The sequence below is a fragment of the Hoplias malabaricus genome, chromosome 3, assembly GCF_029633855.1.
Source record: "Hoplias malabaricus isolate fHopMal1 chromosome 3, fHopMal1.hap1, whole genome shotgun sequence".
Lineage (NCBI taxonomy): Eukaryota > Metazoa > Chordata > Actinopteri > Characiformes > Erythrinidae > Hoplias > Hoplias malabaricus.
The window spans coordinates 16,720,745-16,748,693 of record NC_089802.1 but is presented as its reverse complement, the minus strand read 5'-3'; the positions used below and the strand labels follow the sequence as shown (position 1 = coordinate 16,748,693).

At 39.4% G+C, this 27,949-nt stretch overlaps 1 protein-coding gene across 2 annotated transcripts in view; it reads left to right on the top strand.

Moving 5' to 3' along the window:
* Positions 1-24,116, top strand: part of cacna1g (calcium channel, voltage-dependent, T type, alpha 1G subunit) — a 279,098-nt gene extending 254,982 nt beyond the window's left edge. The window contains exons 31-39 of one of the 2 annotated variants that reach the window (XM_066666011.1): positions 390-460; positions 3,044-3,122; positions 4,345-4,466; positions 5,773-6,174; positions 9,046-9,189; positions 11,073-11,195; positions 16,526-16,715; positions 17,973-18,148; positions 22,389-24,116. In XM_066666011.1, the coding sequence (XP_066522108.1) occupies positions 390-460; positions 3,044-3,122; positions 4,345-4,466; positions 5,773-6,174; positions 9,046-9,189; positions 11,073-11,195; positions 16,526-16,715; positions 17,973-18,148; positions 22,389-23,396 (2,315 nt within the window). In that variant the 3' untranslated portion in view covers positions 23,397-24,116. The remainder of the gene's footprint in view (positions 1-389; positions 461-3,043; positions 3,123-4,344; positions 4,467-5,772; positions 6,175-9,045; positions 9,190-11,072; positions 11,196-16,525; positions 16,716-17,972; positions 18,149-22,388) is intronic. The other variant, XM_066666013.1, reaches the window with a different exon arrangement.
* Positions 24,117-27,949: the final 3,833 nt, after the last annotated feature.

Genomic DNA, 27,949 nt, shown 5'->3' with positions numbered 1-27,949 from the left:
TGGGATTGTTGTTCTAAAATGTAACACATTAAATATTTCTAAATACTTTTTATGACTATGTTGGGATTGATTTTATATTAAAAAAAGAAAGTTTCAGCATCTTCAGCACAATATTTAGAGAGAAATAACCAATCAATATAAACTATAAATATGACAAAATCCTGGATTCAAAATGAGAAGCAGTTTGAGTTGAGTATATGATTCAGTGGTGCAGTGGTGTCATAATGCCAAAATGTTTGTAATGAGCTTCTGTTTGTACTTATATTAGCTTCCAAACTCCAGTGTAAAAGTAAAGAAGCAGCACTTTGCCCAGCACACAAAGTCTGGCTGAATAATTTCATTTGTAAAAGTGATATATATTTTTTTCTAACTCCTGTTAACTCCTGCAGTGTTGAAGCTCCTGAAGATGGCAGTGGGTATGCGAGCTCTTTTGGACACAGTCATCCAGGCCCTGCCTCAGGTAATACATTCACTTAAATATCTGTTCTTTAGCTACATCCATGATCTGTCCAAAGGTGAGTCAGAGTTTAAATGACTCAGCTCATATCTCATAGAATTTTAAATCTGATCCTAACACTAGTCCATCTCAATACTGTCTGAATTTCACCAGCGACAACAGAAATGAAGCTGCAATGACTTCCAACTGACATTTCCTCTCATTTGATATTGGCCTTTTGCATTGTTGTGGAGGAATGCGAGCCCATTCTTCGTTGCAGGACTGCTTTAATGCAGAGGAATTGGTGGGTTGTCAAGCATGAGTTGTTTGTCTAAGGCTGTGGCACAGAATCTGTGTTGGTTCCAATCAGGACTTTGACAAGGCCGGTCCAAAATGTGAATGATGTTTCTTTTCAGCCACTCAGATGTCCATTTGATTTTCTTTTGTATTATTTTGCTGCATAACGTGATTAGGTTTCAGTTTCATGGGCAGATGAATAGAAACATTTCTTAAGAATGATCTGGAACAAAATTCATATTTCTTTCAGTAATCACAAGAGTGCCTCCAATGTGCCAGATATAAAATTCATTAAGAGAATGAAAGTAATATGAAAGAACGGAAGGACAAGTCGGACAGAAAACTAAACCAGGCTTAAGCCATTAAAAATGGTAGACCTGTCCCAAATATTATATGAACTTCATAGAACTTGGTGTGAAATAGTTAGGTCCTTCTGGATTCTGAGAGTTTCAAGCTGTAGTTTTTCCCTTTCCCAGAGACCACACTTCTGCACCAGCCTCATTTCCATAGGCAAGGTGCTAGAGGGAGGTAGTGCTGCTAAAGCTGAGCCAATGGGGAGACATCAACTTCAGCAGGGGATAGAGGAGAAGAACACCCTGAGCTCGATACACTCTCTCTGATACTATCTGGTCCTGTGGTTCCCTGCAGTGAGGGGGGGGCTTTTTGATTTGGGCGCACATAGCGCCGCAGGATGCTTCCTTAAATCCAATAAATCATGCAGCAATTCTGACTCAGATATGTGCATAAATAATCACAAGCTTGTGTCGTTCCTGCCCTGATTACTCCATGTCCTGAAACAGAACTATAACAAGTGCAATTGAGCCACACAGAGGCTCTATCTGTTGCGTACATGCTTTTGCACTCCATTCTTTTGTACTTATCTGCAAACGATCCTGCTGCTTTGACCTTTTCCTGTCCCCCATGGAGTACATGTCTTCAAATGTCTCATCTCACACTGACTTTCATTATTTTTTCATTCATTGCCCATTGAAATAAGCAGACGTTTTCTGTTGAGACAGCAGAAGCTGAGATATAGACGTGCATAATAACTGTTCTTTTACAATATTTTTTATAAAATTTTCAAATGCAAAGCACCACATGGAATTCACTTAAAACTCACTCAGTCAGTCATACATTCACATTAAACAAAATGTACTGTAAAACAGTATATCCCCATGTGTTTATATCACAGCAAGCCAGAAAAACGTTAAATGCAACCATCTATTCCAAGTTCTTCAGACAAATTATTGCTTTCACAGCAAAAAATTGAACAAACTTTAGCCAAAAAGTTTAATTTCAGCATGTTATGTTGAGTAAAGCTCTGTATGGCTGAATTGGATTAGATTAGTGTAGATTAATGAAACTAGTCTAAAATTAATTTAGAAAGGTCCTCCCTCATTCCCATCTCTTAGAGTGTTCACCTCCAAGCTCATTGACCTGTACCATACTTGCAATGACTATGGTAATTGCATTGGTTAGAGTGGTGGCACATATTTGTGGGTGGGCCATGCAAAAGTCAATTAATCGACACTTTGTTAAGTCCTACCTCCCTTAGATACTGTTGCCATGCCTGTCAGACTTGACCCAAGGAGATCTTTAGCTCCTGGATGTTAAAGCTGCACAGGAGGAGATTTGAGCAATGAAAGCTGCCTCTTTAGGTGAGCAGTGAGTGTAGCTGACAAAACTAAAACTGGAGCTAAGAAACTCAAAATTGTAGTGTAGTGTAATTTATTACTGTCAAAACAGTGGCTTATCACTTGTATGAGAAACTACAAAAATGTAATGTAAATGGAATGCATAGCAAAATGAAATGAAGCTTTCCGTGTGCTCAGATGTGGACCCAGAAATGTGTGAGTGGTGATCCATGACCTTTCAGACAATACTGGGATGGGAAACTCTGACTTTCTGCTTTTGCTGAATCCAGCTACATTAAGTCAGGAAAAAGCCCAGTTTTCGACAATGCAAATATATCTTTGTTAGAACTCTTGGAATAGAACAAAGGCATTTTCCACTTGCTTCTCCTCTGCTTCATTCCCCCTGTTCATTTTCCTCAAAAGCTTACCTGATGTTGTCCAAGCAGTTGCTCTTGGTTACTGCCGTGTATGTTTTGCTGTTCTTTGCCATATTTAGCCAGTTGTGGGTGCTTTTGAGGCTACACCCCTGCAGACTGGGAATGGGGCTAAAGTTCTCTCACTCCATAGTTCTCTCTCTTTCCTTGGCTCTCAGCAGTTGGTATTTTGGGACCTGTTCTTTTTTTTCATGCTTTAGAAAAACTCTTTTTTGTCTCTCTGCCTCTCTCACTCTCTACAGGTGGGGAATCTAGGTCTTCTCTTCATGCTTCTCTTCTTTATCTTCGCAGCACTGGGAGTGGAGCTGTTTGGTGACCTGAGTAAGCATGCTGCACATTTATAGAAACAACCTGTGCACACATTCAACACACACAGACACACTCACCACAGCTGTACTTTAAATCATAGATATTATTTCAGTCAAGATGAAAAAATATAATGATCTTTATTTGTTGTAAGCATGTCTTTCAGTTTGATGTTGCATCTGTGAGATGTTAAGTGAGATTTTCAGGTTAAAAGACTTAATAAACGCTATTGCAATGGTGTACCTTAAGTGTGGATGGGCCTGCAGAAAAGCTACACATGTTTTGGGCTATTTATGAGTTATTTATTAGCCTTATTTTTTTGAAAATAGTGAATACAGAAAAAGTCAGATGCCAGCATTTCTATTTGGAATACTAATATCTTATTTTTATCATGTAAGTTTAGCACTAATTTGACCACACCAAATGATGTAGAAATGTCATCGTCTGATTCGTGATACGTTCATACGATATGGAAACAAGCAGTGATTTTGGGCGCAGCTGATGAATCTGGTTCAGTGTATGATCACACACACTGTCTACTAGTGCCTCACTAATATATTATCTACATGAAGCACACTCCAATTCTTACATATGTTTTAGCTCTGGGCCAGTGAAAACATAGAGCCCTGAGGGTCATGACCCAATGGCTACGCTCATAGGCAGAGTTTGAGATTGCGCATCGAGTGCACTGCTCCCTCTGCTGACCATTGTAATATCTTTAAGTAGAACATGGAGTATGTGCAGTATCTTTATCATCAGTGTACATGTAAATATAAATCTATTCACTATTGTATGGGAATGGTGTGAGTACAATTATTAATATGCTTATTTAAAAAAAAAAAATTCTTATTATTAATAATATTATAGGTTATAATGATATGTATTAATTATTTAACTGCAAATCAAATTATCACATTGTTAACTGTTACACTTAAATTTACACTTTATGACCGATGTAAGTTTAGAGATATACCAAAGATCTCACTGATGATTAACAAAATGGTCATTGGAGGTTACATGCACTCATTTAACAGTTAGATCTGATCGTGCGAACTTTGATGATTGAGGGTCATTGTGTGGATGTTTTGTGATGAATGAGCCAGTAGAAAGGGTCCAGATTACTCAGAAAAAACATCTGTTTATATTAACTTGCAGTGAAAAATGGGGCCTGAAGCCTGTTGTCTCATGAAATCCTTCACTGTGTGTGTGTTTGTGTGTGTGTGTGTTTGTATTATAGTATGTGATGAACTGCACCCTTGTGAAGGCCTCGGCCGCTACGCTACGTTCCGAAACTTCGGCATGGCCTTTCTCTTGCTATTCCGCGTCTCCACAGGAGACAACTGGAACGGCATTATGAAGGTGCGCTCATGTTTTTTGTGCTTGACTTATGAGCTGAAGCTTCAGAGTGTTTTCACTTGCTCTTTATGGGCCTCTTGGGAAGCCATAAAAGTTCTCATCTTCCTCAGTGAGTTTGTGTTGTATGAACTGTGTGTACAGGCCTGTGCGGAATAAATAAATAAATATGCAAAAGCACAGGCCAGAATGGACAAACACTCCTTAAATAAATTAATCACAAACATTATATTAAATATATTATATTGTGCTTAATTATCTTAAGCACAAATATTGAGGAGAACATTGCAGAAAGACAGGCTGCCCTCTTTTAAGGGCTTTACTAAAGAAAAACGACCAGACATTATTTTTTAACAACTCAATGCGCACAAAGGCCAAGAATTGGATGGCGAACAAGTCGATCAGGCTCATGTTAAGTTCTGGTCAGAGTCTGGATTTAAAGTTTATAGAGAACATTTGGTTTCACATTAAACTTAAATGAGCTGTTTCTAATGACTCATCAACTGTTAGAAGCCATCAGCACAGAGCGGAACATTACTGACTGTCCTTTCTTTAAAAAAAGCTCTCTGTGAGGCCTCAATTAGAAAAAGTTTTCCTACACTAAGTTACTGTATTTGTTTAATTCTAATTTATTGCTAAGTAAATGCTCAAAGGGGCAAGCTGTCATTTCTCCTGCAGCTTCACATCATGAAATAGCCATTGTACACACTGTGCTGGAGTTTCTAAACAGTGCCCACTCACTGTCCAGTCTGTTAGACTCACCTACCTTGTTGGTCCACCTTATAGATGTAAAGTCAGAGAAGGAAGTTCATCTGTTTCTGGTGGTCCTCTAGTAGCTTTAGTTACTTTTGGCTGAATACTTGTGGTTAGTTGACTATTCTTATTCCAGCAGTGACACTGAGGGTTTTAAAAACTCCAGCTTCACTGCTGTGTCTGATTCACTTGTTCCAGAAAAACTTACTGCTGTGCTGAGAATGATCCACCATCCAAATTATACATACTCTGTGGTGGTTCTGTGGGGGCTTCAGCATTAAAGAACATAGGGAAAGAGGGTGAATAAAGTGTACAGAACAACATCTGGATTACAGTCTGTAATTGTGGAAGTGCACCTGTATAATTAGTGGAGCTGAGAGAATGGACAGTGAGTTTAAAAAACAAAGAGGTGGTTTTAATATTTTGGCTGGTCAGTGTAGTTTCCTTTGAAAGGAAAATGCTAATTGTTTTGCAGAAAAATTAATGTGTTTATTGCTTTTTTTTATGCATATATGTGTGTATGTATATATGTATATTTGTGTGTATATGTTTGTTCCAGGACACACTCCGAGACTGTGGCCAGGAAAATACAACCTGCTACAACACAGTGGTGTCCCCCATCTACTTTGTGTCTTTTGTGCTGATGGCTCAGTTTGTGCTGGTCAATGTGGTCATCGCTGTGCTCATGAAACACCTGGAGGAGAGCAACAAGGAGGCCAAGGAGGAGGCAGACATGGAGGCAGAGCTGGAGGCAGAAGGGGCTGATGGAGGGAGGATGAGTGGGGGTCACATCTCGCCTCCGGCCATCGGGGACACGGGTGGGTCTATCGGGTCTCCCTGGATCTCCAGAGGATCTCAGGACAGAGGGTATCCCACTGACAGCCCACCAGCAGATATACGCAGAGACTCAACAGCTCATATAAAGGCCGACCCCCCTCAAAATCTGGAGCCGCCATTAGAGGTGAGTAAAGAAAAATATACAAAAAAAAAACAAAAAAAAACCTAAAGCCTTCACTGGCAAGCTGCCATGTTTATGTATGTGTGTGTCTGGTTTTCTATCACACCGTAGGAGGCACACTCTTGACATTAATGTGCTTTGGCAAGTTCAGAGGAAGGTTTGCTTACTCAGAATGGGCTGGCAGCTGTGCAAGTTTACACAGGGCTTTGCTCCATTAGCCACTCAGACCAGACCTAGGAGTCACATGACACATACAGAGGGGTGTTCAGTCTTAGAAACCTTGGCCAGGTCCTACATGTCATGTGATTTCTGAGCTGAGACTCAAGCAGGGCTCCATGCGAGAAGTGACAGAATGAGCAAGACTGACCGTTGACTCCTATCGTCTGTCCGGTGGGCACCATACCGTCGTCTGAACAATGAGACAGCAGCTCTCGCCACATGAACTAAGCCCTTATTGTGGAGGCATGAGCTGATCAGGCACACGTTCTTTTACATTAATAAGATGAAAGGAAACCACATCTTACAATTTTACAATTTTCTTGGGTTTTATGCCCCGCACACCCTCCACCCTCCAAAAAAAAAATATATATATATATATATATATATATATATATATATATATATATATATATATATATGTATATATATATATATCCCTCACAGTTGTTTTGCTAATAAAAATATAGCATTCAACTTTTTTTTCTCTCTGAAGTGGTTGTCCACAAATACGCCCTTAGGGTTTAAGAGGTTAATGATGAAGATTACACACACTCAGTCATGATGGGCTTATTCTAGTTGACAATCAGTAATGCATGAGCATAATTTAGATCCATTTCATGTTTTACAAATGGATGAAAATGTTAATAGGGTAGTTATATAAGAAATAATATGGATATATGTAAATATATGGATTATGCAGTGTGGAAGGATAGGATGAATATGATTAATAGAAATTGCTTTCATATGTCATTCCACCAGGTTTAGCTCAGATCCAAAAAAGAAACATTTTTATTGTATTTACATAATACAAGTATTTACATTATGAAGAGAAGTGTTTGGACAGCTGCTTCTCCAACATTTCTTCTTAAATGAATCTATAGGAAGGATAACTTTTTACTTTTCTTTTGCTGTAGTAATAGATTATAATGTTCTGGCAATGCTTTAGACTAAATGTTGGAACATTACTGTGAGGATTTAATCGCATTCTGCCACAAGAATATTAATGAAGTCAGGTAGGTAAGAGTGTTGTCACACAATTATGAAATGGAGCTCCCTTACTTCAGAGAATATGGTTCCACTACTCTACAGTCCGTGTGCTTCTCTAGCTGATAGTAGGGATTCATGTGCAGCTGCTTCAGAGCCTCCCATTTTGTTTCAGGCTTTCCTACAGAGTTTATAAAGGAGTGGATTCAAATGGTTGATCATATAGTGTAAAAAAATACATTTTGCTCTCTTCCTTATGAAACTTTTATTGTATATTTTATGTGATTTGATTGGTGTTAGTGCTGGGCGATATGTGCGCAACTCACTATCACATTTAATTGTCAATTTTACCATGATTACGATTAATGAATGATTATTATGTTTTTGTATTTTAGACTCTCATAGTTTAGTGACAAGGATTGTACTGTAGATTTGCTCCAGTATTAAATATATTTTCTCTAATGTTGTTTGGAGCTTGTTCCGCTCTTGTTTTCTGAGCACTGTTTATATTTGACGTGTGATTGTGCTTTGGTCGCTGAAACTGTTTTGTCTCAGCGTTTACATTTCACTTCGTTTTGTTCATTGTTAAAGTCAAAGAAAAACACATCCAAACCACAGACGCAGTGTGTTTCTTTATGAGCTGCTCGAGTCGCTTGGTCGGCCTCTGTGTTTAGGTTGCTTCTATGTGGCAGATAGGGGCAGAATCATGTGACTACAGCTTGGTAGCATGGTTTTAAAGGGACAGTACATGAACGCACAGTGGGGACATAACAGAATAAAAATAATCTATATAATCGTTATAGACAAGATTATGTCAATTAGAAGTTCTGAATGTTGATTTTGAGTCATTTTAGATTAACTGCCCAGCCCTATTTTGTGTTATATGTTACACTTGCAGTCTGTTTTCTATCAGACTTCTCCGTGAGTTCTGCTGTCATTTAGAGAGGACCCTGCTGTTTTCAACTACTGTTAATAGCAAGGCAGACAAAGGTCAGCCTGGTGCCATGGGAAAGCACTGATAATTTTTTGGGCCTGGCTATTTCTGGAATAGAAGTTTTTATCTTATTTTGGTTAATAGTGTCCTTTCTAATGTTCCTTAGACAGTTTCACCCAGACAAGCTTCCGTCACCCCACTGTGTGGTGCCTACTTTCAGTCAGTGGCACCGTTTGGTAGAGTTGTTCTGTCCCCTACTGGTGACCTGGGGTAGTACAGGAGAAACAAAAATGGTTTGGAACAGGTGTTGGAGCTGTGTGTTGAACACAGGGGACAATCTGTTGGTATGGCTGGATATAATGAATGTATTCCATGTGGGAAATGGGTCTAATTACATTTTCACATCTGTTTGGTATTAGTAGATGGTAGCCCTTTTATTGCTGTACATTTTGCCTGCTCTCTGTACATGTGCATCTAACCTTCTCTCGGCCTCTGGCATCGTTTTCAATGAACTTCTGTGAACTGTTACCTCTCATTTCCTTCTGTCTCTCTCTTGTTCTCTCTCTCTCTACCTCTCTTTCACTCTGTCCTTCTTTCTCACGCCCCAACCACCCCACACCCGTTACCTCTCTTCTCCTTCTCCTTCTCTCTCTCTCTCTCTCTCTCTCTCTCTCTCTCTCTCTCTCTCTCTCTCTGTCTCCTCCTTTCTGCTTTGCTGTATCTGACCGGGTTTATAGAGGAGGCCCATGTTTGACTCGGTTTCACTGGTGATCCAGGGCTCTCTGGAAGGAGAACTCAGCCTAATGGACAACCTGTCTGGCTCCATCTGCCACTACTACGCTCTGCCCCCTCTCCCCAGCAAGCACAGCACTGAGAAACAGGTCAATGGCTCCCCTGTGCACCCTTTAAAAGAATATTCCAATGTTTTGCTGCCTTATCTCTGCATCTGTAGTGTACGGTCGATTACCAAAGCTGCTGATTTCAGTGCTTTTCCCGTGTAGGAAGAAAAGTATAGAAAACATCGGCTCGTAGTGCAATGCAACCAGTGTAACTACTGATAATGTAATAATTGCATAATTACATGTTATGTAGTAATGAACAATATACACTTATGTAATTATAGTAGTAAAACCAATGTGTATTACATATTGACATTCATATTTACCATTAACTGTATTAATGTAGTGTACCTGTAAAAATCCAAATCATGCGTATCTACATAGTTGTTAGAGACATAATTTAAAGTGGTACCAGCCAATAGACAGTTGCTGGAGGTGGTAAAATGATGTGATTTGGAAATGGTGTTACCTGACCCTATATTAAAGATGTAGAAGACGAATGGAAACAATGGAACATTCCTTAAACACTCTCCTCTGTCTGCGTCTGCACTCTGCCTTCTCTGTCTGTCTCTATAAAACACTTTGCTGGTTTTGTCTGTCAGGAAAATAGTTCCTTAGCATTACATTAATAGAATCTTCTATGTCTGAAGTATCGTTTTAATACCAAGAAGTAGGTTGACATCATACTGCCTCATAGGAGGGGATGTGGTTCTGATCCAGTATACCTAATACAGCAGATACAGAAAGTCAATTCATTGTATATCCTTAGTGTAGTATACAGCCGAGGGGAAAATGGTACTATATATTCACTGGTAAACCGACCGATATTCAAGCTTCAAAAGACATTATACAGGAATAAAAATTCCCACTTTGAGTAAAGATTAAGAATATTGTATTTTAAATTATATTCTATGACACTAATAACCTCATGTATTATGATAAAATTACATGAATAAGGGAGATAAATTTAGATTTTCAAATCCTTCATTCATTCATTATCTGTAACTGCTTTTCCAATTCAGGGTCCCGGTGATTTTCAATTCAGCTTGATCATAATTAATAAAATAAACATTTGTATCATTACTGACAGAGTTTAAACACACCAGAAATGTAATGGATATATTCAGTAAAAACAGTTTTAAAGCATTCACACTAAATTAGGCCTTGTCTGAAACTCATTCAGCATCCCTAAAATATGTATTAACACATTGGACCCTTTAGCCTTGATCTACAGTTCATAAGGATGAAAAGCACTATTGAAAATTGTTCAGCAAACCCCCCCACTGGCCAGACCTCAGTGCGATAATGTTAGAATTGAAGAGTGATGGATTGCCGCTGATTTATGCCAGAAAACCTCATCTTGCTCTTTCGTGGTGGAACATTGCAGCAAAATCCCATTAGCATTGCTAAACCTGCCGCTTCTAAAAGCTTTTAAATGTAATTGGAGATGCTTTAATGTCTTTTGATGGCCTCTTTTCTTTTTTTTACTCGAGAAACTTGACCAGCCCACAGTTTGTGCCAGTCAAGAGCAGGGCATCTGTCTGACACTGCAGTTCCTTCATAAACTTCTAAAAAACCTAAGTTGAGGAGGGGGAAAATGCAGACTGCAGCACAACTGGCCTTAGATCATTTGAGGTTCTGCTGGACTTCAAGTCTCTTTTCCTGTCATTCTGAAAGCCTAAGAACAGATGACGTAGTACCACATTCACCCCAGTAAAGAAAGGTAGAAATGGAAGAAACTTCAAGCATCTTTGTCCAGGTGTAATTAATTTTCAAATTAGCTAAAACCGAGCCACCAAATATGAGATGTCACCTTTTTTCTGTTGCAATATATTCCTGTGCAAGTGTGTATGAGGTGTGTGTGTCTAACTGCATGTGGCCAGATGCTCTCTGTTCTTACCCTGGCCTCATCTCTTCCTGTTTAGATCCCTCTAGCGGAGATGGAGGCTCTATCTCTGGCATCGGAGAAATCCTGGTCCTTAGCTCTGACGGACGACTCCGTCCCTGATGATTTTAACCCCCCCTTACTAACCAGTCTGGAGTGCAATGTACTTAACAGTAGAGCAACGTTCCTTCTCTTTCTGAGGCTTCTTAGTGTCCCCTCACTGAGCTTCCAGGCTAATGTGCCCTTACCACAATCCATATGATAATAGGTGTATATCAAAATTTGCAAATGCTACCATATTAAAACAGTAAATTAAGGTTTTTGATAAATTTTACATCTTGTAAACAGAAAGTGGGTACAGTGGGCATTATGCAAATACAAACACAAAGCAGAAACTTGTAAACTTGTACAAGTACAGCATTTAATAGAAAACAGCACAAAGATGAGATGTTGACAGTTTTACCTGATCAGCTTGATTGGTTTAGCAGTCCTCCACTAATTCTAAATGTAATGCCTAAATGTAATGTCTCGAAAATGTTGGGACAGATTTTTAAAGGACAAAAACTTTGGTACCGGTCAAGAGCAGGGCACTGCATATCTCCCTGGTACAGCATTTCCTGCTCTAACCTGTTGATTGAGCCTAAGAGGGTGAAATTGCAAGCAACAGCACCCCTGGCTTAAATAAATGAAGGTTCTCCAGGATTCTTCACCAGATCAGTTCTTCTCAGCAGTCTGCAATGCTGCCTTTAGAGATGGGTCAGAATCTTTCTGTATTGAAATACATATGGAAAGGCAAATAAATTGGAATATTATTACAGATAAATGAGCTTTTCTGTAGTATTGTAGATTGTAAAATTGAAGTGCAAGAGGTTATCAGTAAGATGCTTTTTGAAAGACATTTTATAAATCTAACAACAGAAGCCTAGACAGATTATTACAGGCTGCATTTTAACACCAAACAGCTGTAACATTTAATCAATTTTCTTGTTTCTACACACATTGTTCATTTGATCATTTGATTTTACAAATTGGTGAAATTAGTAGAGCTACAATTATAGACTGTTGTCCATTTGCAGCTCGGCATACATCATTAGCCCCTTTTTTACCCTGTTCTTCATTGGTTAGCTCACAAACTCATAGCCTCCTGTGGGCAACATTCTGTGACCAATGATGAAGGACTAGAGAAAGAAATGTGCAACCAATAAACTGCCATCTCAGGCTTTGCATCTTTCCAAAAGGGACCAATAAGTGTTTCTGATAGTGGCAAGTGAGTGGCCACAATGTTTAAAAACTCCAGAAGCACTGCTGTGTCTGATCCACTTATACCAGAGCAAAAGATGTAAAACATTATGTAATTTTTAGAACTACAACTCACACCTTTTTAATCAGTGGAGCTGATACAGACAATGAGTGTAAAAACAAGGAGGTTGATTTAATGTTATGGCTGCTCGGTTTATGGTCTCACACTTGGCTTATTATATAATATTAATACACTATGTTGCCTACTGGTGTCTGTCTGATGCATATTGGAAAGGGTGGGTGGTAGGTTATTGATACCTTGGAACAATATTTTACACATTTGAATATTCATTTGAAAATGCTTGTCATACCAAGCCAAGTAAAATATTTGCTGAAGAAAAAAATATTTGAACAAAACAGAAACTTGTAAGAAATAACTAAACTTCTTAACTTTTCATTAATTTATTCAGGTTTTGTCCTAAACAATTTGGACTTTTGATCCATTCCTCATTAAATGCTCGCACAGTGTGGTGCCATTTTGAAACTCGATTAAAATGCAAATAAAAAGTGTTTTATACACCACCACCAAGAACAAACCCTTCACACATCAGAGAGAGCTCCCTAGTGACTGTGTGCTATCCTGAGGGGAGGTTTATTAGGAGAAGAATCTCCCTCTGCATACAGAACCTACAATCAGTGGAAACTTGCTCAGAAATTATGAATAACTGTTATGATTTTCATTGCTGTATTCTCTGTGGGGGCGCTGATTATATTTTGCTTTCAGGAAGCTGATGTTTCCACCAGCATTTCAGATTTATTTAATTAATTCTGTGCAGTAGAGTTTTGTTTATGCAATCAACATAAAACTAATAATAGCATAATTACAATAGAATATACAATAAAATTTGCACAATCTTGGTTGTAATCACTTCCTAATCCTTTGCAAACAACCCAAACAAACACAGCAGGGCAGCCATTTAAGTGTACAACCTAATTCCAAAAAAGTTGTGATAGTAGAGAAAACGTAAATAAACAGCACATTTAAGTTTCCTACAGATGCTTGATACAGCCCAGCCTCTCATATAATGGCTGTTTAACAACATGAATGTAATTATGCACATCTTATCCTGTGTATAATTACATTCATGTTATTAAAGTGCCATTATACCAGAGGCCTAACTGTATCACGCATTCTGTAGGAAATGCAAAACCTGACTGCCCTCATGTGGGGGACCCACTTTATTGAGCTTAAACTGGGTAGGTCAGGAAATACAAAGTCCTTTGAATCTTCAGCTCAAGATGGTTCCAATTCATAGACCAAAGCCAATGTTTAAAACAAATTGTATGATTTAATAATAATAATAATATGCTTTGCAAGTATTTGTTTTTAATTATATTTTTGTGGTTATTTTTTTATTGTAGTGTAAATGTTAATAATTAATTTACTAAGATTTGTGTTTATATATGTGTAGTGTTTATTGGAATGTAGACTTCTTATGATTCTCTGAAAGACATTTGTTACTGGAAGCTCTGGGGAGGTGTTTCTAAGAATCCGTTCAGCTCTCTCACTTCTCTCTGGTCATGTCCCACTAGCCTGATCTCTGTCCAGTCCAGTCCAGTCCAGTCCAATAGAATAGTGCTGCTCCCTGCTCTTCTCCTGTCTGGGTTTTGCAGCTTTGTCCCTGTCCTCTTCTACATTTTGGAATGACACTCTTCATCCTTTCCTTCTTTATCTACGTTTTCTTGTCCTCTTGGTGCTTCTCTCCTACTCATATCTCTCTGTTTGTCTATATTCAGTCGTGTGCAAAAGTTTTGGAACTCCAGGACAATGGTATGGTTTGCTGTTATTTTTTAAAAAGGGGAAACAGTACATATCCTCTACATACAAATGCACATTTGCTGATTGTTTGCTGAATTTAACATATTGGAGGAAAAACTAATTCTCTGGTTTTATAAACACTTTTTTTATAAAAACATTTTTCTTAGTGTGTTAAAAACAAGCAAACGTGTAGAAAATGTGCACTGACAATCGCAGAAAAATGCCATACCTAAGTTTGTTCCCTATAGAGGATGTGTAAGATCCATTGCTTGGCCAAAGGTTTGTGGACACCTGAGTGTGGCGTCTTTGACCATAGTGTTGGAAATCCCAATCCCAAATCACAAAACAATACAAATACATACAGGAGTCAAATCCTCCTTTCTATATAATGGCATCTAGTCTTCAGAGGAGGCTTTCCCCAAGATTGTGGAGTTTGTATATGGGTATCTGTGCCAGTTCACTCAGAAGAGAATGTGTGAATGTGTAAGATGCTTATATTTATGGAAGCCGTGAAGGGAAGGATGAAAATAAATGTTTAAAGTATGTTATTGAGAATAAGATCAATATTACTTTCCATCCATCCATTATCTGTAACCGCTTATCCAATTTAGGGTTGCGGGTGGTCCAGAGCCTACCTGGAATCATCGGGCGCAAGGCGGGAATACACCCTGGAGGGGACGCCAGTCCTTCACAGGGCAACACAGACACACACACATTCACTCACACCTACGGACACTTTCGAGTCGCCAATCCACCTGCAACGTGTGTTTTTGGACTGTGGGAGGAAACCGGAGCACCTGGAGGAAACCCACGCAGACACGGGGAGAACACACCAACTCCTCACAGACAGTCACCCGGAGCGGGAATCGAACCCACAACCTCCAGGCCCCTGGAGCTGTGTGATTGCGACACTACCTGCTGCGCCACCGTGCCGCCCCGTATTACTTTTATGTTGAAAAAACTTTCTAGAATTACTTGTACAAATTTAGCCATCAAAAGCATAGCATTTTTTCTTCCTCTTTTTTAGTGAGATGAGCTATAAGGGAAAAAAAAGGCTAACATTTGTGTGTTATACCAATTCTGACCAGCAGATATTTATCCCTGAAGGGATTCATTGAAAGAAGAGAAAGAAAATGTACATATTTATGATTAAGGACAAATTCCCTCCTGTGGCTGTATGATAGCCAGTCAGCTTGGATTTTGGCCGTGAGCAGTGTATTGAGTTGGGCTGCTCCCTTGTGGTCAAAGCTGCTACAGCATGCAAACACAACACCTCTGTTCCTCAAAAATTGTTTTCCCCCTGTTCATCTTGGGAAGTCTGTGTAATGCTTTTGATGGCTGAAATTGTACAAGTTAGAAATGTTTTTTTTTTTTACTTTTACTTTTGTTGTGTAAGCAGAAAAAAATATGTGGAACTTAATCTCAGGAACATACTTTAAAATTGTATTTTCATCCTGCCCTTCAGGGCTTCTGTATATATTAGACAAGAATATTACCCTCAAAACTGCTCTCCCAAAACACGTTGCAGTGGAGTAGCGGTCAGGGCTCAGAGATTCAAGGTCCGTGTTTTTGGTGGCTGAGCCGTAGTTACGCCTAGATGCTTCCATTTCACAGTAATAGAGTTTACTGTTGACTGGGACAGATTTAGCAGGGAAAAATAAATGACTGGAGACAGTGCCACATCCAAAGTCCCAAAACACTTCAGTACAACCCATTCTATTGCCAGTGTTTATTAAAATTGCTTGTCTGCTTGATGCACCTGCTACCAATGGATGGTATTATCAACTGTATCATTAAAAGATGTGTCCACACCCCTTTATTTTGGCCATAGAGTGTATAATCCATTAATAAATTTGATGCCTGGAGTTTTGCATATGACTGTATTTTCAGTATACTTGTCTGTCTTCAAGCTTCATTAATTTTATCAGTGTTTTTTTCTGTCTTTTCTGTAAATTTTGTAGTAGTGTGATCTTGCACCATAGCACCATGTCCCCTGTTGCTTTAAAGGACACGAGGTTGTGGTGTGAGGTTAGCTTCTCTTGTCTGCTAGATATAGTAGTAGAGGCTATTTAGTTGTGGCTTTTTAAGGGAGGAGTCTGGTAGTAGTTATTACTGAGCAATTGGAGAATATTTTATACTGAGCAGTTGATTCCAGGATTCATATTTAATTTGGCTATTATAGAACTGTAAATTTCCATCTCTTATATATATATATATATATATATATATATATATATATATATATATATATATATATATAATAACTCGGACTCCTTCCTACTGGCCAGTCTGCAAAGATGTCTGCCTTTCATTGTGTGCTAACCTGTCCAGTAGGTACTGTATGTGTGTTTGTAAGGGAGGTGCCCTGGTTCTCATTTCCCTACCCAATAGCTCCTGTCTCAGGTGTTCTGACCAATGCTGTCTCTGCTTCTTAGACCACGGATCCTCCAGACCCCTTGGAGCCCATTCAGCCTAACAGTGAACCTCTGGAAGAGCACCTGCTGTGTGTGAAGAAGACATCAGTGGGTCGAACCCACTCCTTACCCAATGACAGCTACATGTTCCTGCCCCTACAGCCCAGCACCTCAAAAACCCCCACAACCTCAGATCAGCAAGTGCAGTCAGGTACAGTAACTTCAGGTGGTGGAAACCATTTTTTTTTACTGGAGAATGGAGAACAAATAGCCATGTGTTCATTTATGCATCTTCTTGTGGCAACAAACTCTAATAAATGTTCATATGTCTCATATGGACATAATACAAGTTATTAGTATATTCACCTTCAGAATACTGCCTTTCAGAATACTGAATATCTTTCAATATTTCTTTATGTGAAGAGCTTCTCTACACATTAAGCATACTGTCTTTCCTTTCACTTCAATGACAACCAGTGGCTATTGTTTGAATCCAAAATATATATACAGTAAAATCAAGGAAAAATGTCCTCTGCTCAACCGTATATGGGGCTGGAGTGACCTCAACCCGATCTATTTAATAATTAATGACCACTTAAGAGAAATATCCTCACTCAGGCCTTAATGTGGCTGAGAACCGCCAATCACGTTTGCTATTTTGACATGACATGGAGTAGGAGTCTGTGGCCTAGACTACCGTAAATTGTCTATTTGTTTACCATATTATGTCCAATATTTTATAGCTACCTTACATTTGTTAATGTTAATTCTTGACATTTTAGCTCTGCACATACTATATGTTTCTTTTTGTTATCAAATTTGATTAATCTACATCAAGGAATTTATTTTGAGCATTAATGCGTGTTACTTAAATTTTATATATAATCCTTAAATGAAAAAAAAATGTAAATTCAAAGTTTCTGTTCTTTTAGCTTATTCATTCATTGTCTGTAACTGCTTATCCAGTTCATTTAGTGCACAAGCCATTACATTCAAAACACTGGAGCACTGACTGCAGTGAAAACAGATTTCTAGTTTTTAGCAGATTTCTAAATAAAGATAACAGAATTTGTTAGAGACCTTTACAGTTTTGGAGCTAAAACACAAGAATGTACCACCCTTAAAGGTCAGTTTAAGCCAAAGGACTTGCAGGAAGCCTAGATTTACTAAGCGCAGGGAGTGAGATGGGGTGTTAAAATGAAGGACCTCAGACAGGTAAATGGGGCAAATTGTGAACTCCATTTCATTCAAAGTGCTGTGGTCCTGTTTGTTGGGAAAAGGTTTATCTTTTTGAGGGTTTAATATTCAGGCAATTTATTTCTTTATTATATTTAATTTATTCATAATTCCCATGCACATTTGGCATGCTGGATAATTAACTATATAAAATCACAAATATAATCTAATATATAATAGCATGGCACTGAGAGTTGCTTATACTACATTATTCATGTATGTTCTCTACCAGGTTCCAGTGGCTCCGTTCATTGTCCAGCAGAAGAGCCTTCCCTGCACCTGACCATCCCCACAGAGCTCTTCAGACCCATCAGCCCCCACAGTCTGTCTGACTCTGAGAGTATACCCCGTATCCCCCGCATCCCCCCACCTCGTCGACACACACTCTCCCGCACCCTGCACAGACAGGTGAGTTCCAACACACAAACGCACAGCTCCCTTTGTAAAGTCTCAAAACTCCCTCTCCCCTCTCTACCTCTTTAAACACTCAATGAATCTGCCTCTTATACTGTACATGTACACAAGTCTCTCTCTGCACACACAATAATATCCTTCACTATGGATTTACTATAGTGTCTTATATTTTTATTGTGTGTTTTACTGCTTCAGCGTCTCTTTATGGTCCTTTATTGTTACACACCTGCTACTGTGTCTTGGCTTGTCTTTCCTCATAATGCATTGTACTCAGTGTATCTTCTGTCAAGTGTTTGTGTAGTCTTTCTGGACATTGAATAACTGCTCATATGAATCCTGTATTCATAAAAGTTTATAAATGAACTCAGAAGTTTTATAGCATATGTAACTGTTTATAACGACAAGCATAAATCTGTATAATCGCTCCTGATGCACAACTACTTAAAAACAAAGGCCTTCATTAATGTTTTAGAACAGCATCTGCTTATAGAGTTTTATAATGTTTACAATATTTTGTAACACCTTACAGTATATATACATAACCTTGTCATGATGGCTGACATGAGTCTTCATAACCAACCATAATTAAGAAGTCTTTGTAGATGGTAATTGTCATGAAATGTTTAATTTGGTGTGATGTAGCCTTATGAATGAGCACATACAACAAAATGAGAAACCTCTAGTGACTGAAAATAAATGCAACCACAGATGTCCCCCTACTTTAGCGCTTAATCTAAATTCAACTCCCCTAGACCATGGGAACAGCACCGTGTTTCTAAATTACTCTGCAAAACCTAGGGATGAATATCTAATATCTTCCTCCACCCTATGTAGAGCACTATATAGGTCATAAAATAATGTGTTTTACACACCAAATTTATTGTATGTTCGATAATAAAACTATTTTTTATCCCTGTTTAACATTTAGTGCACTGTCAGTGTGCAGTAGTAAAATCTGTGAAGTGCACTGTGTAGGGTGTAGGGTGCTGTTTGCAAAAGAGCCTGTTACATGGAACTCCAGCCAGTGTTTGTGCATGCAGCACACTAGTTTGGAGGGTCACAATGGCTCTAGACAGGCAGATAAGCCATCTATCTAGTTTTTTTTTTTTTTTCAGTCTGAATGAAATGATTGAACTGTAATTTGTTAAAGTCTGTTTGGTCTGTATAGACAAGGAATCATTTGATTTACACCATCAGAGCATTTGATTTACTGACTGCTATTACATTGTATAGAGTAGTTCAAGAAATTTCAAGAAAGGATTTCACCTACTTATGTATAATGCATTATAAAATCTGACATTATGATGTCATGTACACTGGTATTAAAAGTGCTTTACATGTAAATATAAATACCTATAAGTAGCTATGCAAGCTTACGTATAGTTTATGACATATGAATTCATTTGTAAAGGCTTATGAGTCCGGGATTCACAGGAAATGTTACCAATTGTTATAAAATCTGACTCCTCTGCATTGTTCATCTGTCCTCTAGCCCAGTACATTTCCACTCTTAATTCTTCCTGCATTCTCTCCTTTTTCTCCTTTCCTTTTCCTTTTTCTTTAATTTTCCTTTTCTTGTGGCCTGTGTTTCCACTAACCTGACTAATCCTGATCAGCTCAGCATGGTACAGCACAAGCCGGACCCCAGCCTGCTCCTGAGACACAGATACTCCTGTTACTGAGAGAGCTGGCGTGGTAGCCTCCAGCACTTAAAACCACTCAAAGCATTCCTGACCCCTCCCCCTGTCCACTCCGGTCCTCATCCCACTCCACACCATCAATTACCCATATTCCAAGTCCCACTGCATTTCACCAGGGCTGCTCTAAGAGACAAAACTGGAAGGCTAAAGATCAGGTAGAATTCCTATTGAGGTCAGAGGGAGACCAGCATCTAAGTGTCATATATATATATATATATAAAGTCTTCCTTAGTTCATCCAGAAATAAACTGTCCTGTACTATCTGATACGGTCTATCTGATTGATCAAAAGTTTTCCCTCACTTTGTTATTGCTTATTGTGAGATGATGCCAACGCTAATACTGGAGCTAGCCAGAGCGATTGTGAATTGTAAACTTCATGAAATGATGTCAAGAATTACATCTGTACATTAAACCATTACAGCGTATGAGTCGTGTAAGTTGTCACGTTGGTGGGACAGTTTATTTCTGAAAAGTATCGTAATCCTAAGAGAACAATACTACCTCTGACCACGAGATGGCAGTGCTGTCTCTGCTGTACCGTCTGGGTATTGAAAACATGAAGTGAATGCATGTGTACCAATTCTGTCACCAAGCTCTTCAAAGTTAGCATGGGTCCTCTTGATCTTTAGCCTCTCTCATAAGACCTCCACAGACCTTTCTCCTACTGGGTTTGTGCGTCTCTCTCATTCTCTCCTTGTGGATCTAGTGCAGAGAGTAATCATCCATTCTCTGTTTTGTGAAGAGAGTGACCACTGACCCAAAGCCCTGTGAGGAGACAGGATTTGTAGTGTCTCTTACAGTATTGCCCAGTGGCTCAGAGTGCAGTCTGCCAAATAGTGCCTCCAGTTTTTAGCTTAGGGTAAAATTTCCTCTACCCTAGTTTAAAACAAACAGCAATACTGGACAACTAGCTTCCATGAAGTGCAATTGGTATTATCATGTTTTTTAACCTTTGTGGCTTGACTGACAGTAGCAGCCTATGTATGTACATATCCTCAGGATCAGGTGTGAAACAAGATGAGAGAAGAAGCAGAAGAGAGGAAGAGAAAAATGATGCCGAAGTGGTGTGGATTTTGAAGTCTCTACTAGATATATAATATCTGATTGGTTGAGGGTAGCCCTTATTTCCACAGAAGCACTGTAAGGACATTAGGTATTGTCTACAGATGGCCTAAGGAGATAAGAGTTTGATTGTTTCAGAAAGTGAAAATCTTTTGTTGTTAGACATGCCAATAAGGCACATGGATTAGTGTAAATATTAACCACCACAACAACAGCAAAACGTAGTGTTGCCCGCGATTATTTATTTAATAAAACTAATGAATAATACCGTACAAACCTTCGTTTGGTTGACACATATTTATTTTGATTACTTTGTGATCAACGTGTAGTTGTCAGTGTAGCATTTCATAAATTGCTTTCTAAATCATTACGTAAGGAGGACTGTTACTAGGCAGCAACAGCATAATAACTAGCAATTAGCTGTGCTAGCAAAAATGCAGGCATTTTAACTATGGCTGTGACCAAAATGGCTCTCTACTCCCTCTTTGGTATTTTGCTATATAGTGGACAGTGTTTACTAAAAAAGTCAATAGGGGGCCATTTTGGTCACTATGTATCGCTGTGTGTGAAATGGCTTCCCATTCACTATTCTCCTGTATTACTCACTACACAGTGCACTATTATGTGGAAATTAATTCAGGAGGGAATTGAATAATTTCTGACACTACCTCATGTGGGTTTTTACCAAACAGCACAGTGGATTATGGGTGTCTTCTTTTCACTTATTTACACGGGTTGTACACTACATTTATGTGAACTGTGGGATTGTTACAGTGTACTGAAATCTGTCCACTATGGTTTCGGATGCTTCTACAGAATGGTGGAACCCCAACACACTACATTATGTAGTGAATAGAGAACAGTTTCAGGCACAGCGTATGATTCTACAAACATTATGTTAGCAAAACATAGCTTAGCTAAAATATAAGCTGCCTTGTGTTTATGTTACTTATTCAAAAAGTAATAGCTAATGGCAAAATAGCCTGTCACACAAAACACTTTGATCTGATTGGTCAGTATAAAAAAATAAATAATGCTTTTGATATACACATTTTTTTTTCTTCTCAACAGTTTCCAACTCAGGGCACATAAAATGCTAGGCATCCTCTCTTCCATCAAAAATTGGAAATAATAATCATGTTAACCTGCAAAACATGCCGAATATGTGAACCCTTAGTCTCTATATACAGGCTACCTCTTAGCAAAATTACAGACACCATTGAGGCATTGCCTCCTCTATTTTTCTAACTAAATCTTGACTTGTAGAGGCAGGGAGCCTGTGGGGCATACCACACTAATGGTGAACTCTACTCTAACCCCACGGCACGCCTTTCTCCCCGGCCACTGTAACCTCCCTCTCCATTTCATGCTAACCAAACTCCCTCTCGCCTTCTCATATCTTAAATTACTTTCCTCCTTCCTTCTCACTCCCCCCTCCTCCCCGCCTCCTCCCATCCCTGCTCTCCTCAGGTGGCAGTGAGTGCTGACTCTCAGGAGGCTCTGTACACAGAAGGCGGGGAGAGCGAGAGGTCAGCCGAACTGTCCACTCCTCCGGCCAATTGCCCGGCTCCTGTGCAGAAGCAGCAGCAGCATCGACCCTCGCTCCTTCTGGTCCCTGGCACGCCGGGTGCCTCCCCGAAAATGACCCGGTCCAGCGTCCACACGCAGCACAACCCCCATGACCAGTACAGCGTCTCCTCCAGACACCCTCACACTACTCCTCCACCTCTTCCCATGGGTGCTAGATCTTCTGTCGAACAGCCGGAGGAGGACTCAGTGGATCAGGAGGTGTGTCACATCATCAGGACAGGATTCAGTAGTGGCAGCGACAAGGATCTTGTGGGAGGGCTCGGGGACCGGTTGGGAGAAGGGCTTGGAAGTCTTGAAGAACGGCTTGGTGGTGCTCTTGGAGAAGGGTTTAGAGGAAAACTTGGAGGTGGAATTGGGTTAGGTCTTGGAGGGCTGCCAGTAGAAAGCCGAGGCCCATGCCTGCGGCAGCTGAAGAAGCACCACAGTGCGGACGCTCAAGGCCACCGCCTGCCCCCGCTGCCCCGGCCCTCCTCCTGGCTGGACGACCCACGGCGCCACTCTATTGAGGTTTGCTCTTCAGTGGAGAGCAGCCCTCAGCGGAGCTCCACCTCCTCTGGCTTTGTCTCACGTGCCGACAGCCTGCAAACCTCCCAGCCCTCACCTCGCACTCGGAAGAAGAAGATGAGTCCACCGTGTATCTCTGTGGACCCTCCAGAGGGGCCAGAGGTTTCGGGGGGGTTCCGGTCAGCGCTTGGATTGGGGATAGTGGCTCCACCACCTCTGCCCAGCAGGGACACTTGCCTGAGGAGGCGAGCCCCTTCCAATGACTCCAAGGACTCTTTTGATTTGGGTGGAGGAGGAGATGTGCTGCCACCAGAGGGAGTTCCCAATCCCAAGTTGTTGACTCTGCCCAACTTCTCTTTTGAGAAGTCAAGCTCTGAGCATTGAACATTTTTTTGCGCACACGCACACAAACAAAGAAACAAACAAAAAATGTACGCATACACACATAGATGCACACAAATAAACACAAGATGCACTCTGTGTATCCACGACAGTGATAGTCATAGTAATAATACCATAGAGAGTAATAATAATAACTGCTACATTGACGAGTACTTCATGACTCCATGAAGAATAGTGACCATCCCTTGTCTTTGTTCTGTACTGCCAAAAAGGAAACAAAAACCACACTGTATTGAGGACAAACCAAGCTAATAACTGAAAACTCTCTCTTCCACGATGCTGGCAGACCTTTGTTGGCCATCCCATGACCTCCTGTTTGGAAGTTAGTACCAGTACCCAACCTGGTATGCACCCTTCTGGCTGAATTTTGGAGACTTTCTATAAAAACTGCATGGTGGAGCTTCTCTTCACCTCCTGAGGGCAGTGGTGAAGGTACAAAGCAATATGAACGTTTTAGAGACACTATTTTCTTAAATTATTTGGGCCATAGTGTTTGTACAGGATGTAGATTTTTGTTTTGTTTTTGTTCTTTTTTCAATTTCATTTTATTTTAATTTGTGTCTTTTTGTGACTTTTCAATGTTTAAATCGTATGTTGTTTTTTGCTTTATTTTTTCACCATAGGATATTTTTAGCTTTCTTGTTTTAACTAAGGAAACAAACAAACAAACAAAAAAATGAAAAGAACAATTTTTCAAAGTGCCGAGATCCATGTATTTGTAGTAATAATATATAAATATATATATATATATATATATATATATATATATATATATATATATATATATATATATAAGAACTCATTAAACTGCCCTTTGATTTTTAAACACAAGCCAACGTTCAGAGTGAATTGGATCATCAGTCTCTTGGTGAGTTGAACACACTGCCCACGGCCCATATTAAATCCTCATTATGAGCCTATTCACAGCCTACAAGGCATCATAAGGCAAACAAAACATGTGGCTGTTGGTTCAACCCTCTATATGGAGTAGCAAGCGGTGTAGGTATACACCATTTGAAGCTACATATTTATTATCTGCATACTGCCCATTCAGCCTACTGTATTTATTTTTCCGTTTCTGTCTAAGAACAGCTGCATTTTCAGGGTATGATCAAAATAAATATTTTAGGTTAGGCTGTTGACAGCATATTCCTGCACCTTTGAGTTTCAAAGGCATTTTGACTGTGTTTTAAATTGTTTTTTTTTTCTTTATACCGGCTTCTACAAAAGCCAGAATGGGTGTTGATTGAACCTGCTGCCCAGCCTATTGAGAATGTTTCACCAAAGCGATTTCCCTTTCCTTTTCATAATAGACAATCAGCACATGTAATGGCTTCCTTTTAAAGCCCAGTATCATTATATGTCCTCACAAACAATGTACATGCAGACACCTCATTTCCCATAAGTAATTGCATTTCAGGCTACAGTGAACAGACTGTGGACAGCTGTCTGGTAAGTACTGTAAATGTACCTCTGGTTTACTTGTTTTTATTTTATTTGATTTTATTTTTTTAATTGTAGATGTGATAGCACTATGTTGTGTTTTCACTTTGCAATAACCAAACCCAGTTTGTCCATTCATATATATTTTTTTCAGCCTTGGGCCAGGCCAGACAACAGCATGTAGCAGACAGACAAAGTCAGTTTCAACTGGACAAAGTCCAAGGCCTTTACACTTAAATTTTCCATGCTGCTGTGGTCTGTGGAAAAGCTGAGTGTTTTAATATGTTATATAAAATACAATGATATACACAATGATACAATAGTCAGAGAACTATTTCAGCTTTAATTTCCAGTCAATATGGCATTTAAAAAGTTATTAAAAATGCAGAAAAAAATTAGAACAGAATTTACACAAAGAACTTTACAAACAGTGGGCCTCATTCATGAAGCCTTTGTAAAAAACACAAGCAAACTGCATGTATTATGTGAAGAAGTGAATATTCCCGAAAACTTTCAGTCAGATTCATGAACGCTGCTTAAACACCAGATTTTTCAGTAGAACGTGTTTGTTAGTGAATACCAAATGTTCGCAAATTGGGAGAACGTGCACATTTCATTTCAATTAACATCTCATTACCATAATTTCCGCCTATGAATTTCAAATAACCGCCTTATAAGGAAGCTCTCAGACTGAGGATCTGCAGCAAAAAGCTTTAAAAAATCTCCACAGAAAAGCAAAAGAAAACAAATGTTCTCAGCAGAAATCAATTTTATTTACTTCCAAATCTGTAATTTTTAGTTTCATTTTATGTATATATTTGCTAACTTATGGGAACTAACTTATGTAGCGAGGCATTCGATTGATTAAGCTAAGTTACACTTAGTTAGTGTTATTATTATATATATATATATATACACTAAGTATCGGAGGTGCACGACCGCGCGCTGCGATCGTAACATTTTGGCGCGCACACGCCCACGCCAGGTACAGCGCGTCAAGTATAACATAATTTTGCTAGTACAGACCACGCCCGTAGAGGCTGAAACGGGGAGATGAACTCAGAAGACTTTGGTGAGCAGTTCAGGGCCGCTTATGAATCCCTCCTACCCCGTTGGATAAATTAATATGAGAAAAGGGTGGAGACGAGGTGCAAGTTTAAAAAGGAGGCTCGGTGGGTTTGATAATGGCCGAACACGGCTCCGAATATGGGTATAAGCAGGAATGACCCAGCGCGGAGGAGCAAGCTGACGTAGGGAAGCAGTCGAGTCGAGATCCGTCTCCTGAACTAAATGAAGCAAGTTTGTTCGACGCGGAAATGACGTCAATTTGCGGGGTATATATAGGGCTGAGAGGAGGAGTTCAGGCGTGGTCCTTCTCCCAAAATGATGCTATTACATAACTTCAATTAAAATTCCTGTGACGATGTTTGGATGATTGAGGGCTTAAAAGGTCATGTTTTAAATGTTCCAGTGTCCGAGAACCAAACACGGACAGGTCCTCCACAGGTTCGGGAACAGTACGGCGTTCTAAAATGTCGCAATGTTGGATCTCGATAGTGAAATGACCAAAGAGACATCTATGGATTAACTGTCAAAAATAAACGTGTGCATGCTCATATACTTTCGTACATAAATATTTAATTTGTACACAAAAGTCTGTTTTGTGTGTGTTTTATACGAATACAATTTCAAAAATATATGATTATAAAGACTTACACATACGACATGGATTATTATGGGTATGACTTCTAGATTACAAACACAAATTGGAAAGTGAGAAAACTTTCCAGAAAACTGTTGTCACATAACACAGCTCCACGGCAACCTGAAATTCTATCCGTGAAGGAAAAAGTCATACATCAATTCAGTTCAAATCACTGTGTTCAGTGGGTACAAGATCATTCCAAATAGAGGGGAAAATCAGGGTAAATGTGTGCTGTGATCAGACGAGTCCATATTTCTTTCTTTATTTGTTTATTGATTTATTTTTTGGAAACGTGTAGGGATAATCATTGTCAAGTTGTTGTTTTTTTGTGCCAGTTAGCCAAAAGAGACTATCCAGACTTTTATTTGTGAGATACAAAAACAACATCTGTGACCACAGTTTTAATGAACTGCATATGTGAGATGGTACCATTTATATGGAGGCAGACATTGGGAATTTAAACAGATGTGCTGTCATCAAGGTTAATTTTTTCCTTGGGAAGTCCATAGTTATTTCAGCAAGACAAGGCCGGGCCTCATTCTGCATATGCAACAGCATGGCTTCATGCACTGTGTGTGTGTGTGTGTGTGTGTGTGTGTTTTACTGACATGCCTGCGGTCCAGATTTGTCTCCTATGGCATATCATGTCGAGGAGATCCACTGATTGTTGAGCATCCGAAGCCTTGCATTAAAGTCCAGCTTTAAAACTGCATCAGTGCCCTCAGTTCCCCAAAGAAATGGCTAATCACAGATAATTGTTTTAATTGCCTTTTAAAATATTTCCAGACATTCCTGGAGTCAAGGTTGTATTTTAGACATGGCTTTCCTGTTGGTTTGTTTTTATCTTGTTTTCATTAGGTTGTTATATGCCAACCATAAAATCTCAGGCATGGTCTTCAAACTGAAAAAAAAAGAACAGAGAAAAGCCGGGAGCAAAATGATACACTACAGAGAGCACACACCTGAATGCAGGAAGGAGGCTAAAATGTTTTTCCTCCTGAGGATGTTTATCAATAAACTACGCATGCTTTTTTATCAAGCTGTTTCCCTGGATTGAATGAAGGAATGACCTTTTTTCCATGTACAGGTGCCAAACATACACTACGGGAAACAAAATGAATCAAAACACAGGGCTGTGTCCTGTTTACTCTTTCGCTCTTAGTCACACTTCTCCTACGTCACACATTCAGAAAAAACACGAGTATGGAGAGACAGAATAGACCCACAGGTTTGTGGACACTCCTTGCAGTGGAACTGAGTTCTACAAAGTAAAGGTGCCTCAAATAGATGTGGAATGAGCTGGAATTGCTTTTGGGATTCAAATCTATTTCTCCAAAATCATTACCTGTCCTCAAGAACACTTTGGTAGCTAAATGGCATCAAATAC